General features: G+C 34.7%; 1 protein-coding gene across 2 annotated transcripts in view; it reads left to right on the forward strand.

Moving 5' to 3' along the window:
* The window catches only part of spdi (sperm antigen with calponin homology and coiled-coil domains split discs), a 179,299-nt gene that overhangs the window by 147,889 nt on the left and 12,953 nt on the right, over window positions 1-18,457 (forward strand). Inside the window, exons 17-19 of one of the 2 annotated variants that reach the window (XM_085950770.1) lie at window positions 5,520-5,682; window positions 9,521-11,920; window positions 17,717-17,920. In XM_085950770.1, the coding sequence (XP_085806896.1) occupies window positions 5,520-5,682; window positions 9,521-11,920; window positions 17,717-17,920 (2,767 nt within the window). The remainder of the gene's footprint in view (window positions 1-5,519; window positions 5,683-9,520; window positions 11,921-17,716; window positions 17,921-18,457) is intronic. The other variant, XM_085950771.1, reaches the window with a different exon arrangement.

An 18,457-nucleotide genomic window follows, 5' to 3' on the forward strand; every position in this document is an offset into this window, starting at 1 on the left:
CGTTATTACATCCGAGATCTCGCTATGTCCGAGATCGTAATAACCGAGTTTGACTGTAATTATTGTCGTAAAAGTTATATACTCCGTGCCGCGCTAGGAACTCGCGTCTGAATCCCTTGCTGATTTTTTTTTTCATATATTGTTAATTTGCTTAAAAATATTTTTTATCTGAGTTACAAATAATATAAATGCCAAATAAAAGTTATGGTAATGTATAGTGTGTCAAAATTATTACCTACCTTATTTTACAAGTATTGTGAAATTTATTATAAAATATGTCTATTTTAGTGATTAAGTTTGATTTGTTTTGTTATTTTGACGCACGTTGAATATATATCTGTCTATCAAAAAATTCAAATAAATTTCATAAAACAAAAATTTGTTTTTATGGTAACATGTAACTTTAGCTTTACAAATTACACTCCGTTACCATTTCGTTCCATTCCGAAAATGTCCCCAAAAAAGTTGAACGTTAACTATTTTTCATTTGATTATTAAATAACGAAACTTATTTATTTTTCCAATAAAATTTAGTAAAAGTGATTATTGTCTTTAAAAAAATAGCAGAACGAACATTGATTGGTTTTTTCAAATACTAAAGGAAAAATGCTCTGCCATTATAGACATAGGGTAACGGAGGGGAACGAAATATGCCCAAGAATTAAAATTCAATAATATTTTTTGACTATTTGTAGTTTTATTTTGAAGTGTATGGTTTTTTTAATCTAATAGAGCTCTTTTAAGTGATAAAAAGTGTCTCATTCATGTTTTAAAAGCTTAGTTTCGTAGTCACGGAACGGAAACTTATTATGCCCAATTTCATAATAAAAATGATATAAATATTGTATTAATCAATATTTTGCTGAAAAATTGCTATCACCAATTCAGCAATAGAACAAGGAATCTGCTAGCTATATAAAAATGGTTAATTTGAGTGAAAAAATAATATTACCCAAATTTCAAACATGTACAAACTTTGGCGAAAATGCCCATTAGTATTTTGAATTGTTATTAATTATTCATGCTAATTTCAATTAATTTTAACAGTTTCTACGTGTGCGTACGTTAAAATGACTTACGATACTATATCCATAGATAATATTTTGAACAGAACCCAACCTGCAGACCATAGATAATAGACAATATTCGGTACTGTTCGGTTAAAGCGGATACAGCGGAAAACGCATTTTGAAAATAGCCGATAAACTGGATTATTTGTTAGTTTGGGTTAGTTTAGGTTAGGTTGGGTTAGGTTAGGTTAGGTTTGGTTAGGTTAACCTAACAAATAATCCAGTTTATCGGCTATTTTCAAAATGCGTTTTCCGCTGTATGCGCTTTAACCGAACAGTACCCAATATTCTTATAGAAAATACATAGTGCCGACCACTAAAAACAAAAAACGTGATTTTGACATGATTCGAAAATGTGTAGACATCATGCAGGTGTCGATGCAGCGCGGTTCAATGTTAGGTGACCTTATTATTGTTTTAGTGATTTTGGCAGATTTTTCCAACTGACAATGTTTATTTAAAGGCTCAAAATGTGCTACGGGATGGGAGCACCGGTCTGATAACATTTTAAACACCGAGCAAAACGATAATACACACATTTTTTCCCGTAGCGGCAGCTTACTGTGACGTCACGTGATAGTCCGTGACATGCACCGTAATATATTTCGCGCTTAAGATGCTAGTATTTTCGATTGTGTACTTTTCTGTAACAATTTTACACACTGTTCATAGTGAGACATTTTCGGTGCTTACCAAAATATTATTCATTAAAAATGCAATATTTATATTGGACATATCGTCGCTATAGGATTGGTTTCCCGAATATCCGTTTTTGTCGAAATCGACCTCTTAATGCAGAATGTTTTTTTGTATCTAATTGGACGAGAACCATCCCTTTCTTTAAATTACTTTGTAATGGTAATGAATACATCATTCATATGCTGTAAAAATAACAATTTAAATATCTCCATGTATTTAAATATAGGATTATGAAATTTGTTTTTCGTCTCCTGAACATTTGGTCCAATCCAATGGAAACCAATCCTACAGCGACGATATGACACATAGGTGGTATCTATTCTTTGTCCATAACAGATAGGATGATGTGATGCTATCATGACTTTGTAATACTTTCGAGACATTTTCCTCAATGAAATAATCTGCAGGCGTGACGTATTTGTCGGATATACTGTACATGTACAGGGTTACTGATAAATTGCTTATTATTTTATTTATTATATTACACCCACAATGGCCGAGCGGCTTATAATGTCGTGGGTCCCAAGTTCGAATCCCGGGTCTGGCAAAATTCACTCTGTGGAGGCCCACATGATCCGTGTCCGGAAACTTGTACGTATGCAGTTCACCGTATCACACTTCATCGGGAAATGTTGTATCGGAAATATATGGCCGTATGTTAAAGACTGTCCAACCTCTTTGGGTCGTATAGTACTGACATAAAATTCATGTCGAAATAAAATATCGTCTCTGTTCTGGCAGAACACACTAACTGGAGAATACTAGTTTTGAGTAATTTGACTTTGAAGTTGTTAGAATGTGTGAAATGGTCTATCATGTGAGTTTATTAAGTAATCGTAAGTAGGATGACTTTAAAATAAAGACTGTTTATTTATTAAGAAGGTTTCCAGACGGTAAAGTTTGAAATAAGGAACATTTTGGTATAACTATCTCAATATGTCATTTTTTCGAATTAGTGTCTTCTGCCAGAACAGTGACGATATGTTACTTGTCGGTTTACACTTTACAGGAAGCCAGTAGCAAACAAATTTTGAAAATAGCCGATATACTGGATAATTTGTTAGGTTAGTTTAGTTAATTAGGTCTAGGTTAGTTAGTTAGTTAGGTTTTCATTCTTGAATTCATGAATTTTGCCAAAATCAGCTATGAAAATTGAATTAATGTTCATATTGAATCTATTAAAATTGGAGACCGTATAGTATACGGTCATCTGTTTCCTATAAAAAGCTCACGGCGAACTGTGCCACGGTAAAATGTTTACATACAATTTACATGTAACCCACATGATCTCCTTAGAATGACAATTACATGATCTCCTTAGATCTCTTCGAAAAAAATATCAATTGCATTAAAACGCTTCAAAAATATATACAGAGGGACCTTGATTCTATGTGCTCGGAATTCACATTTTCTTGCTATTTGCGTGTAGTTCCTGCAATCCCATTTTATTTCAGTACATTTAATTCCCAGTTTTACATTTTTATTTCACCCGTCTGAAGTACTTATATAATATTCAAAATTTAGTTAAAATTTAAATTTACATTTGATTTAATACAATTATATATGATATAAACGCACGGCACTCTTTTAGGTTACAGATGCATGTCCGCATTACTTTTTAAAAAATACGCCTGCAGAATAAGTGCTGACATGCGCATTCCTTTTTTATTGACACGGCTGCAGTGTGCAAGGCCAAGTTTATACAACTGAGTAGACGGGTGATCTTTAATTTTTTTTACTTTAGTCAGTGCTGCCGTACTAAGCACAGAGGCCGTAACTGACGTATTTAGGTATTTTCATATTTTTCGATATTTGGATTCTGCAGAGTTTTTGTATAAGATCGGTGAATAAATCCAAGCCGTAACTGCTATAGTTACGGAGAAATCAAGGGTTTTAATAGCCGTATCTACGGAGTTTGAGAAAAAAACTCGATAAATACTAAGCGATTCGGTTGTAACTATCATTTACTAAGGGATTTTAGCCGTATCTGACATAGATACGGCTAATATCAATACATAATAATAATAATAACATAAATCAAATTTTCAAAGTATGTAAACAAATTTGAAACCAAAATTAACTATTATAGACAAATAAAATAAATAAAAAGTTCCCCAGTATTAGCAGGAAAAGTAAAATAATATGAAAGCTCTGATCTCCCACTTGCCTAAAATGCAGATACGGCCTCTGTGCTTAGTACGGCAGAGTGTGAGACACTGTTTTTTGTCATTCTCTTATTGTTAACGTAATTTTTACTTACATCCATTCAAATAGTGTCAAAAAAAATTCAAACCTTCAAACCAATTTATATAAACAAGTGAACAAATTTGAATGATTGGTTAATAAAAAAATATTTACATTTTTTCGTTATTTACATTGTTTTTTTTTGTCAGTCACTTCAAAAACGTATAACCGGGTTTCACTGTTTTTGTTATTTACTATTACTGTTACTAATAATCCACGTGTCCGAGAATGGGTAGCAAAACAAAAAGTTTCAATTCTGTCGGGTGTGTTCACCCAACACACACTCAATTATTGTCCAAAGGTAATATATTTTGAGAACGCCCTGTTGATTGATTACTCACGTATGTGTGCGATCTATCTTGATTTACATGTTTTTGTTTCATTACCGCGTTGTATGGTCATCACAACACTCACCATATGATGCCATAACACAATAATAATAATTAATTTTTAATCAATTTATTATTTCTTTACGCCAGTCTCAGTTTGGACACCGACCAAACTGGTTGTGTCGCATTTACATAATAATCGAATAACTATTAGTCATAATATGGTTTGAATACAAAGTGGATATTATTAATTATTTCAATAATATTAATTGAAAAATAGTGCTTGTGTTGTGATTTTAAGTGTTTTTAGTTAAATATAAGTAGTTTATTGTGACAGTTTATTTTTAAATTGGGTTAGTAGTTTTATTCATATATTATATATTTTCACCTCAACCTACAACTAGATAACTCGATTTTAACTGTTTTTTAGATAGCTATTGAATATGATTCTACATTTCCTTCTCTACAAAATGATAAAACTAGGTAAGTCAGAAGTTAATGGGAACTGTATTAATTTTGTGTTTGAAAATATTAGATAACTTTAAAACCATAAATGCATTCAATTGAACATTATTTAATTGTTCCCAATTAGACAAACACGTTTTTCCATTTTTATTTTATATAATAATTATAGCCTAGATTTATGTTAATCAAGTAAAGTTTAAATTTCATTTTTCCAACAATAACCAAATCAGAGTTATCTAGTTGTAGTATTGAGGTGACAATATATATTTTTACCATTTTCGATCCTAAGAAGATCATTATTGTCCTCGACAGAGTGGAGGTTGTTTTAACAGATTTTTATCTTTACGAGAAATGGATGTTAGCCACTTGCTCAATCTAGTAATTCCATACTCTGGGTCACACATTGACACGGTACCAACGAAATTACAGGTCGATACGCAACCTGCTCGGGCATTGTGGGAGTTATTGTTTAACAAACGTAAATTCTAATGTAATTAATGTTTGTGTTTGTACTTTTACATTTGAGTAATATTTTTGTGACGCGGGTTTCGTCTTCCGGCATTTCCAGGCACTACGCACACTCACCAATCTTTTATATAGACGGTCTGTGTTGTCTGATTGTCCGCATCACACCATAAATGTCATTTCCTCAGTTTCCAATAAAATTATTGGTATACATTAAAAATTCATATTTTTCTTCTTCTTCCCTTAGGCGGTGGAATGGAAGCAGTTCCAGTCTGATCTCCTAATGACGGTTCGTGTGGCCAACGACTTCAAGACAGAGGCCCAGAGAGAGCTGGAAAAGCTGGTGCTCGAAAACAAAGTGCACCGAGAGAGGGTGCGATCCCTCGAGAGTCAAATTGAACAGTTGAAAGGTAATAGGCATCAATACTATTCTTTATACAGTTTCATTTGACGAATTGAGGGGGCGAGGATTAAATGTGTTCAAGTGATGAAAGTTGGGTTAGGTTAGGTACCTATTTATGTGTGAAACACGGTTCAAACATATGTCGAGAAATTTGAAAATATGCAGTTGGCCGTATCACATTTTATCCTGCGATGTCGTATCAGAAATAGATGGCCGTATAGTATTGAGATCAAATTCATGTTTAAATAAAGAACATAACAAAAACCACCAGAATACAAGCGACAGACAAGAAAACAGGTAGGTAAGTAAATTAGAAATGCAATTATATACCCCGTTTACACATATATGGATTGACAGTACGTATTATCGCTGCCATAACAAAAACATTCACGTGAAAAAACGTATTATCATGCAAATTGCATGCATGAGTCAAAAAAGTTCAGAAGCTTCTGAATTTTTATGTGACAATTGGACTTTGCAATATCTACGCCTGCGCAGTAGAACGATAATAACGAACCTGACGGTGAAAAAACGAACCACACCGCGCACTCATTTTGAGGTTAACCAATTTTTACGACCTGTCAAATAGTACCATAAAATGACAACATCGCGTCTCGCTTACTCTTAAAGAATGACACGTCAGCACTTTTATGTGTAAACAGTTATTATCGCGATCGTTTAAAAGTTTAAAATACACACTATTAGTGCAAGTAAATCCATGCACTTGTACAGGCACTATTAGGCTCCTTCTATTTATAGTCAAAATTCTTTAATTAATTTAGTATATTAATGATAATTAGTCATATTCTGAGTGCATATTTACAATATTACTGTCTGCAATGATCCACGAACGACGTGTAATTTTTTTATCAAAATGCCATACGACCATCTCTTTCTGGTAAGATAGTTCATGGTAAACTGTGCTACAGTGAAATGTGATATGTACAAATTACAATACATAACTGCTTTGTATGAAAAGTTATAACTGCATTTTTGTCCTAATATCAGATTACTTTCCATGAACTCATGTGTATAAAACACTAATAAATATAAAGAAATATCAATTTCTTTTCTTAGAATTGTAATAATGAAACATTTGAAAACAAGACCTGATTTAAGTATAGAATGTTGATAACAGTTATGTAGAATTTACAATCACAGTTAACTTTGAAGTTAATTAGTCCTCAGCACTCCAATTATTGTTTCAATGTAAAGTTATCACTGGTTATTGTAGCCGAATTTTTCTGTTTCTTATCCTAACGGAGGTTTGGTTCGATTGAGTGGTAGTTTCACATGAAAACATTCTAAGTACACCCGCTATTAGCGTTTTTTTTTAAATTAATCTTTGTCCAATATGGCATGTCTCCCCACAGCAAGCTTTGCATGTAGCAGTATTGATACGTTATTGCACAAATGTTGTAAGCCCAGTTTTGTACGTTTTGAGGTAATCAGGAAAAGCGAAATTGACATATTGTTATGTGTTTGAATAAGATGATATGTTATCAAAAAACCCCATTCAGGGATATACAGTGTTTATCAGTGGCGAAAGGTGGAGGTAGGCTGTTGAGATCCGCCATAAAAAGTGCACATTAATCTTTGTCAGTCGTACATATTTGTTTTCATCGAAAAAAGACTACAATTTACAGAATATGCTAATCTGATCTATACATGAGACTGCTTTCCGTCGCTACGGCAGCTATCTAGGGTAGGTTTGTATCGAAGTATTAGCACTTATTGTAACAATTACAATAAGTTAGGTTAATTAGTTTAATTAGGTTAATTAGGTTAATTAAAGGTAATTGTTACAATGAGTGCTATGTTTTAACAGCACCTCTCTTGCCTATACTAAATTTTAGAGCGTGATAGACATTTTTGACTGTTTAGACGGCTAACTTATTGTAATTGTTACAATAAGTGCTAATACTTCGATAAAACCCTACCCTAGATAGCTGCCGTAGCGGCCGAAAGCAGTCTTGTGTATAGAATAGATGCGATGGTGTTGGTTAGTTTTTAAAATTCAATTAACCCTGTGGAAATCAAGCCATAATAGATAATAGTTGAAAATACTCGTCTATCTTAAAATATCTAAAAGTATGCAATTAAATCATCGATAACATTTTTTTTTATCTATTATACCTTGCTTTAGGCAGAGCTTAATGAATTTAAAGACATGAACCAACAATATGTGTAATATGTGTAATATGTATCCTTAATCCAATGAAAACAAATAAGTATGAATGAAAACATGTGCACAATTTTGTCGTATTGCCCAAAATATACCAAAACTATTATCATTTGGTTAGGCAGGGTTTAATTGATTCTTAAAAACTAACCAACGCCATATGTAAAGTGTAGTCTTCGTTCAATAAAAACAAATGCGTATGACTAACAAAGTTTATTATGCGCTATTTATGGCGGATCATAACAGCCTACCTCCAGCCTTCGCTACCGGTATTTATATAGACGGGTGTTTCGCGTGTAATAACTCATGTTACGGTAAAAACTGGACATACAATATATGTGCATTAACCCATTGATGTATTGTTTTGATTTATTCAAAGATATGCACCGAAATAATTTTGTATACTACATGTTTTTCTCTGTTTTAATGCTTTGAAATTTATAGTCTTTCAGATATTGCCTAATAAATTTAATAATATATTTTGTAATTCATGATAAATTTATTTCTTTATTGATGTAAATAATTGTATGTATAATCATTATGTTTGTTATTTTAATATTTAGGATATACACCAGCGGCTAAGGGTGTAGGTAGGCTGTGGAGATACGACATTAATAGCGCACACTAAACTTTGTTGTTAGTCATACTTATTTGTATTAATTGAACTAAGATAACAAATTGCGGATGGTGTTTTAAAATTCAATCAAACCCTGCCTAAACCAAACCGTAATAGATTAGAATATTTAGCTTTAGGCAGGTTTTAAAGCATCTGAAATTTGTATTCTTGGTTCAACGAAAACAAATTTAGTACGACTGACAATGTTTATTGTGCGCTATTTATGTCGGATCTCCACAGCCTACCTCCACCCTTCGACACTGATATAATGTAATACTGTACCAACCGTGAACTGCCAATATCACCTAATATCTGTCAAGAAATCAAGAATCTGTCAATTTTAGGTATTGCACGCACATACACACATATTCACAAGCTTATTAAAAAAACCATTTACTGCGATATTGACAAATCTGTTTCACCACAAATAATATTTAATTATACAGATCGGAGAGTCTCCTTTAGTGCAGCTAATCTCACTTGCGTTTTCAAATGAGGAACGCCCCCAAATTTATCATTTCATTTTACGCTCCCGTGGTGTACGAATCTACCAATTTACGTAATTTGAAGCTTTTTATAATAAAAATATGTCTATAACGATCAGGAGCGATGTTAGAATTATTATTAGTAAACATTTCGTTTATTGCGAAGAAGAAAAAGAGTCGCATCTAAAAGGAGAGCCGATACATTATGCACGCGTTGCCGCCATGACAGGTACGTCACTGAGAAATCTTCTGTATGCGACTACAGTGACTTCCTGCTATCACCGATTTCTTGTTTTCGGACAGTACTGAGTACATTTTTAGTAGGTACTGAAATATACTAATCACTAGCCTTGAATGATTGATTGGTTTTTTTTATCACAGGACTCAAATTTTACTCATCCTTATTGTAATTTACTTAGCAATTGAGAATTTTTGTGACAAATTGAACCCTCTAAAGGGTTTCTTAACTTAGTACATACGGGATAATGGTTGTTCACGATTTATACATTATTATTATTGTACCATTATAATATTGAATGTCAACAATTTTTGCACATATCAGGTGACACGTCACACGGTTCTGTGACACTAAACGGCAGAAGCGAACGTGACTCCGTTATCTCAACGCCTTCCGATGTACAATTTTCGCCACTTTTTTCCGATGCCCATACATACAAATCAGTATTGAGCGTGGACAATAATTTTCCCGTCATTGGCAAATATGAGAACGTTGGAAAGATCTCCGTATCGTCCGCACGTAATAATTTGATGTCAAATGACAAATACGACAATGTCAGAGATGTGTCCATGCCGCCTGCTCATAGAAATGAGAACCTCAGAAATATGTCGCCATTATCCGTTAACAAAAATGAGAACCTCAGAAATATGTCACCATTATCCGTTGACAAAAATGAGAACCTCAAAAATATGTCAATATTGTATGCTGACAAAACTGAGAAGGTTGGAAATATGCACTTATCAGCTGACAAAATATTACCGATGACTGACGAATTCGAGAAGATACGGAATAGATATTTATATAGAATATCTTTTATGTCAGATTCGACCGATGAGAATTATCAAGAATCCGTCGATTTACCGCGGATTATCAAAGCGGATTATTTAGATGACGATTTGACGTATCGTGATACTTTACAGACGAGTAAACTGAATAATGATTCTTCGTTAAACATCGACAAAAACGTGGCCGTAAGTAAGTTTGACAGTCAGGATTTTCCGTATAGCCCCAAAGCATTTGACAGTGATAGTACTGGTGAAAATTCACCGGGCTTTATCTTCGATAAACATAAAGTGACCAAACAGAAGTCATTTGCTTTGAGGGCGTCCAATATCATAGACGGCTTTAAGCCCAGCGGTCATCCTTTGAAGAGAGGAAGAACTATCTTCAGTAAAAGTTCACTGGACTACTTCAGAGGAAAGCCAAAGGCTTTCAGTCATGAGAATATTAACAGATTGACTTCTTTCAGTTGTAATGTTGATACGGCTATGAGTCAAGATTATTTGAATAGAGATTTATCGCTATGGGAGTTTGATACCGAAATCATGAACAGTGACTCTACTATCGTCGGTTCAGATGATGTGTTTACGTCTAGCGCTGATAAGTCGAACCGTGGCAAAACTGACGAGGATTCGGTTGTGAAGGATTCGAATTTATCCAGAAATCCATTAAGGGTATTTCCCGGTGAAATACCAACCGATGGACAGCTGAAAACTTCCGATAATTCTATTGGAAATAAAGAATTATTTTCACCGATTCTTAATTCTGAACCTTATTCCATTTCGGATATAGAGTCTGTATTGAGTTATAGTGTCGGAAGTGTACCGAAAACAATTGATAAAAATGATGGCACAAAGACAGACAATCTACAGTTGACAGTAGATACTACATCACGTAGACTGCCTGTTCCGATGCAAAGAAAAAACTCCAGCAATTTGACCGGTGGAGTGAAGCCGGAAGTGCCCAAACGACAGTTTGTTGTACCGATATCACCTAAACCGTCATTTTTGCTTAAAAAAGCACGGCCCATCCGAAAATCCAATGATAATACTCCTGTATCGAAAGATTTTGTTTACACCAATATGAAGAATGTTACTGATTTAAAACAATTATCTTCTACATCGTCCGATTCGGTGAATCTTAAAGCTCGCTCAGATTCACCGCCATTGTATCGTGTATCGAATAATGACAGTATTGACAGTTTGATGAGTTTTTCTGACTATTCGTCTGGAACTTACGAAGCTTACGGCAATCAGAGTGACAATACTTATGATTCGAGCGAATTGAGTGATCTATCGAGAGACGTCAGTATCGTTACGAATGATTTGAACGATTTGCAAAGCCGTATTAGAACAATTAAGCAGGAAGTTGAAAATATATGTATTGAAACGTCAATTTTATCGGAAGATACGAATAACGGAGACGAAACGAAGTTATCATCAGAAGTTGAGAATGATAAAGTATCGATTCGTCATAATTCAGATTTTTCTCAAATTGAAAATGGATCAGTGCTGACTCGTAAATCCGCAGTAACTCTTGCAAGGTCACCGAGCGCAACGTCTGATAATTCTAAACCCGATTCGTCAAAATTACGGCCAATTAGCGATAATACATCTCTCAGACGATATATTGGAAAAGACTCGAATAAAAAACGAATCGTATCTGAGCCAAAAATGATTTTCAATTTTAAAACTGTCTCTTTTGACTGTTCTGAATTGAATAATAGTCTTAATCAGTCCGGAAACGGGGGCGGTTTACAAAGTGACTCGAATGAATCTAAAAATGTGTTAGAGATGTCCGTTGGCAATAATGAAGAGTGTCAGGATTCGAATCCTTTTGATTTATCCGATTGCGAGTCCTCTGGTAGAAGATCATCCGTTCCGAGCAAGAGGAGAATCTCTGTGCCGACTCGTTCGATGATTCAAGAGCTGGTCAAACCGAACCGTAAGTTGGGCACACGTTCGGGATGAATATTTTTGCTTCTGTGAGTGTCCATGGAAAGAAATGTGTTCTTGTGCTGTTTGAAATGATTTGAATTGACGGTGAATTTTTCAGAATTTGGGCGTTTGATAATGTTGGTTTTGATTCTGCGATGATTCTCACGTTGCTCCTTTCTAATATGCGGTGTAATATAACGATTGGAAAGAAACGACATGTGCGTCAGCAGAATCAAAACCAGTAATGGGCCGATACTCAAATCTGGCAAGCTTTCACTGTAAGGTTCCAATCAAATCATGTTAATAATGGTTTTGAAACAAAGGTTTTTGAATTATTGATGTTGACAGCTGTTTCAGGATATAAATCTGAGATAACTGTTATCTTCAGATAACAGCTGATAAGAATAATCTGTAAATATCAATAACTCAAATTGTAGAAAGGACCTATGATGTAAATGCCAGTTCCAATAACAAGTCATTTGTATGTTATGTGGAATTTTAATGATATTGATCGTATTTTCGTTATTTCAGGATTACACCTTTCATCGTCTCATTTTTATGCTTGCAATTTTTTACAATATATATATATATGTGTGTATGTAAATATATATATGTATGTGTAGAGTTAAGCAGAAAAAATCCAACCTATCATTACCAACATAAAAACTGATGGTACAGTGAGTTCTCGACTTACGACGGGGTTCCGTTCCGTCAGCTAGGTCGTAAGTTGAAATGGCCGTAAGTCAAATTTTATTATGACAGGTGAGTGCTTGCTGAATGAGGCGTCGTGGTGTACCTTCGAAGATTTCAAAGATCTATCTCCGAATTTAAAACGCGAGTAAACCACCGTCGAGAATGTATACAAAGGATGACCAACTGCACATTGTTTAAAAAATTATAGATGACGCAATCGATTGCATCATATTTTTGTTCATCGTAAGTTGAGAACTCACTGTACGCACCAAGGATATAATTTGACACTGGTAACATTATGGTTGTGATTTAAATTTTTTTCAGTTCCATTTTTAAAATTTCAAATGTTTGCGGAATTATTAAGAAAGTTTCTTATAATTGCCAGAAGTGCTGCTCGGCTCAGTTTGAATATAATATTATTATTTATGGGTTGGCTATGAGATGAATTCCTTCGCTTAAAATTGTTTAATTATTGTAAATACATTGGCGGGTCACGTTGAAATTTTTATTTTTTTATTAAATGCGCCCTAAATTTAATTGAAATTTTATCTGGTGACTCTCTGCTCGACTAATGAAAACTAGAGAAGAGGTTTCACACTACCTAAACATGTGTGAAAAACATTTGAAATCCATATAAATTAATATCACACACCCACGATGGCTGCGCGGCTAAAGCGTCGGTCTCGATAGCGTTATGGGTCCCAGGTTTAAATCCTGGGTCTGGCAAGTACACATATTGTTTTACAATTTGTGTGAGTCAGAGTATGGACCTGATACGAGGGTGGGTCAATAAGTCCTTAGAAAAGCCGACAGGTGGCGCGACTAGTACTGTAAGCGGTTTGTTTTCATGCAGCGGCACTACCGATTCAGTATGCTGCGAAGTTTCAATCAGATTGGTCGGGTTGTTGTGTGTTTCTCGTACATTTAAAAAAAAAAATTGCTTGTTTACAAAAATGGAGAAAATTGAGTTTAGAGCTGTTATTAAACATTTTAATATAAAAGGGTTAACAGCAAAGGAAATAAAAAATGAGTTGGATTTAGTTCACGGCATATCTGCTCCTTCACTTGCAACTATTTATAACTGGTTAAATGAATTTAAACGTGGTCGTACATCAACAAAGGATGAACCACGCTCAGGACGTCCTGTAGAGGTGACTACACCAGAAATGATCAATAAAATCCACGATATGGTGTTAAGTGACCGAAGATTAAAGTTGAGTGAGATAATTGAGGTTACAGGGATCTCAAAAGGTAGCGTCATTTCTATTTTACATGACAAATTGGGCATGAAAAAAGTTTCTGCAAGATGGGTGCCGCGTTTGCTCACAGTCGACAATAAACGCAATAGGGTGGTGGCCTCTAAAGCCCTGTTGTCGCTCATGCAACGCAATCCGGATGAATGTTTTCGTCGCTTTGTGACTGTAGATGAAACATGGATACACCACTATACTCCCGAGACGAAAGAACAGTCAAAGCAGTGGATTGCGAAAGGCGAACCATGTCCAAAGAAGGCGAAAACCGTAAAATCAGCTGGTAAGGTTATGGCTACTGTATTTTGGGATGCACGTGGAATTATTTTCGTTGACTATTTGGAAAAAGGAAAAACAATAACAGGGGATTATTATGCATTTTTATTGGACCAGCTAAAAAACGAAATTGAAGAAAAACGGCCTCATTTAAACAGGAAAAAAATCCTCTTTCATCAGGACAATGCCCGTGTTCACACATGTTTACGATCAATGGCTAAAATTGAAGAATTGAAGTTCGAATTGGTCGACCACCCACCGTATTCGCCAGATTTAGCCCCCAGTGACTTTTTCCTTTTCCCAAACTTAAAAAAATGGCTAAGTGGACAACGTTTTTTTTCAAATGAAGAAGTCATCGATCGGACAAATGCTTATTATGAGGACCTTCCGAAAACTTATTTTTCTGACAGTTTAAAAAAAATTGAGAAACGTCTAACCAAGTGTATTGAGCTCCAAGGAGATTATGTTGAGAAATAAAAAAAAAATACAAAAATAAAAACTGTTTTAATGCTTTTTTCTAAGGAATTATTGACCCACCCTCGTAGGTTAAGCAAGTGGCAGACATCCATTTCTCGTAAAAACTAAATCTGTTAATACAAAGCCCACTCTGTGGAGGTCCATGTTATGATGTTATTAGGATCGGACATAGTCGGAAAAAAAAAAATTCCAACTTGCAAATGAATTTGGATGTTTCTGCTTAACTGTGCCGATTGCTTGAAGGAACAAATTGATTTTATTTAATAAAAGGCTACGTAAAACACATTACAGCGATTTCGGTTGATACTAATATAAAACGAATCATCCACTAATTTAAAAGTGGATGGTGTGCAAAGCTTATATATTGTGTTTTCGTTTTGTTCATGTGACATAACATTTATAGTAAGTATTTTTTATTGTCATGTTTTGAATTGTATTGTTGTTTAATTTAATAAAACGCAATTTTTTTTGTAGTACTTATTCCACTTTTGTGTTGTGTTCCGTGTTTGTGTAATTGTGTTCCGTGTGCGTGGGGCTATGTTATGTGTGGAATATATTTTATATTTTTGTTTTCGCATGCACTTTGAATTCTCATGCTAGTGTCTGGCATTTTCTTCTACGTCCCAGGCGACGGCGTTCTCCTTCATTGGATCCCGTCTGGCACATATAAACGTATTAAATATCTCGTCACTGACAGATGAGTACTGGCTATTTATCAAAGAAAGGGACAATGCTTAAGGTGCTTTTAAACGATCGGTTTTGCTATCCAATCAGTCTCCATTTCCGTCGAGCTGTCCGTTAAATTGATGTGTAAATGCAAAACTGAAGCGGCCGACTGAAACCAAAACGGAGACGAGACAGGATGGATTTTATCAGTTATCGTATCCATTTTTAGAGTTGCCGGTTAAATTGACGTGTAAATTAGTATGTTGCCATATTTTTAATACTACTTTTCTAATTTGGATTGAAATATTATAATTTCTTTAAATATAGGTTCTGCATTACACCAACCAATATGTTTAGAAAGTAATTATATAATTAATATTCATTTTTAGTGGATAAAAAATACGTAAATATACACCGCCGATTCCGAACTGACCTGGCAACTGAAACCTCGACTGAACGGACAACAGAACTGACGTTTAAAAGGATATTTATAGCCGTGCCGTTTTTGAATGTCTTCAATAAATTATATTTTCATTTGACTAGTGCCATTCACCTGTACAAGAAATCTGTTTCATTTGTGATGTTTTTTAATGTGTGTTTTATGTTTGTTTTGCTATTATTTTATATTATGCAATCGCACATTTGTTTTGACAATCCATTACAATTCTATTTCATAAGGGTCAGGTTCGTAGACAAATTTAGCTGCTTTGTAACCATAGGCGGCAACGAAAACCACAGCTGTCGGAATATTATAATTCTCATTCATTTTATCTTAAATAAACGAAATACAATATTATTTATATTCTTTTTAATACTACAACAGGCCAAGAGGCCCAATGATAATAGTGTAATGCAGTCGCGAAGGGTGGAGTTGAGCTGTTAAGTTCCGACATAAATAATGCACACTAAATTTTGTCAGTCGTAATTATTCATTTTTATTGAACTAAGAATACAGTGCGTAGATAGTATTTGTTAATTTTTAAAACTCAATTAAACCCTGCCTAATCCAAACCATAGTAGATAATAGTCAAAAAATATTCATTTATGAAATATCTTAAATTGTGCCATTAAACCGTAAATAATTTTAGATATTTTATAGATTACGATTTGGTTAGGCAGGGTTTAATTAAATTTAAGAAACTAACCAACACCATCTGTAATTATTTATAATCTTAGTTCATTGAAAACAAGTAATATATTATATTATGTCTGACAAAGTTTAGTGTGCATTATTTATGTCGAATCTCCCCAGCCTATCTCCACCTTTCGCCACTGGTATATCCTACTGTTTAAACAAAAATGCAATAAAAGTCCGTTTGTCAAAAATGGCTTGAACAGCATGGGTGTGATTTTTAGATTCATGAGATTCATTCATAGCATTATTTTTACCTTTAAAAAAGTTATTCTGTTCAGAAAGACACTTTGTGTTTTTAAAAAATAAACCACATAAATAAAATAATTGTTATCAAAATATGAAACTGATACGTCAACCGGATGTGTGTCGCCTACGGATTTCAAAACGAAATTTGTCAGATACGATATAACTCAAATTTTAAGCCAATTGAATGAGTTACGCCGGCGGATTGTACTTTTTATTTATTCCCGAATATCACAGCAAAGAATTAATAAAAAATCCTGTATTTAAAATTTTACAATCTTTTTCATTGGCAAATAATTTCCTTTTCGTTATATACGAAATCGCGTGTCCGGAAACTTGTACGTATGCAGTTCGCCGTATTACACTTCACCGTGAAATGTTGTATCAGAAATATATGGCCGTTTATTAAATACCATCCAACCTCTTTGGGTCGTATAGTACTGACATAAAATTCATGTCTAAGTAAATAAAACACGGTTTTTGTCGGTTTAAACTTTGCAGGAAGCCAGCTGCAAACAATTTTTGAAACCGATATACTGGATTATTTGTTAGGTTAGATTTTCATTCTTGAATTCATGAATTTTGCCAAAATCAGCTATGAAAATTGAATTAATATTCAATTTGAATCTGATAAAATTGGAGACCGTAGAGTATACAGTCATCTCTTTCCGATAGAAAGCTCACGGCGAACTGTGCCACGGTGAAATGTTTTACGTACAATTTATATGTAACCACGAAATCGTATTTTGTCCATTTCTATTTTTTTCATTTACTTCGCAGATTGTAATTTTTTTAGACATGTAGCCAAATCCCCTCACGCATGAAGACGTCTACTTGATGATGCTTTTCTTGTTAAGTGGAGATAGTGGTATGGACATTATCAAACTATAGAAGAAAAACCCCGTGCGTCTGAGTCTTTTCTAATTATTATGGGTCTGGCAAAATTTGCACATTTTTTGATTTGTGTTTGATCCGGATCGAACATCTATTAGGTTGGGCGAAAGGCTAACAACCATTACTCGTTAAAAAAATATCAATAAATATATCTCGGTTTACTTTACAGCAGGCAGCGTGATCGGGCAAGTGCCAGCGTCGCCCAACCTACGCTCCCCGACTTCGTCGGAAGAGATCACTCCACCTCCCCAACCGCCACCGACGCCCCCTATCTTACCCCCCTCACCGATACCGTCGCCCCTGCCTCTGCTGACCAGCGCTTCCATCCAGGATATGATGTCTTCGCAGACGGCACAGAGACGGAATAATAAAGGTATGTAACTTTTTTCTTTTCTTTCTTTTGACCATGTCCAATTCTAATAGGATCAAGGCAGGAGGGGCCCTGCATGGTGGTTCGACCACTTATGTGAGATGAGACCACAAATTCACTCTAATAGCAAAAAAAGTCGCCCGCGGCGCTATTTTACGACGAGAATTTTATTTTATAATTATTTTTAGTGTGTATCCTGACTAATAAAAATGACTATTTATCCGATATGGCGATGGTTACTTGGCTATCACAAAAGGGGGTCGCGATCAGTGCTTCATAATAATGATGATACCAAGTGCCGACAATTCAAGTGGATTTATTTAAAAATGCCAAAAATCTCGAAAAATACACTGAACCCTGAACTTCCTGTTGTAGAACATTACACTGGCTTTAACCTTAGGGATAGGTCGGGGGCCCGTTTTAGGATGTGGAGGCCATGAATAGGATCATAGGGCGTCCACAGGGTCGAGGTTTGTATTAACAGATTTCTGAAATGGATGTTGGCCACTAGCTCAACCTATTAGGTCTATACTCCAAACA

This window comes from Rhyacophila brunnea, unplaced genomic scaffold (genome assembly GCF_057557595.1).
Source record: "Rhyacophila brunnea isolate RB1 unplaced genomic scaffold, BYU_Rbru_1.0 scaffold_23, whole genome shotgun sequence".
Lineage (NCBI taxonomy): Eukaryota > Metazoa > Arthropoda > Insecta > Trichoptera > Rhyacophilidae > Rhyacophila > Rhyacophila brunnea.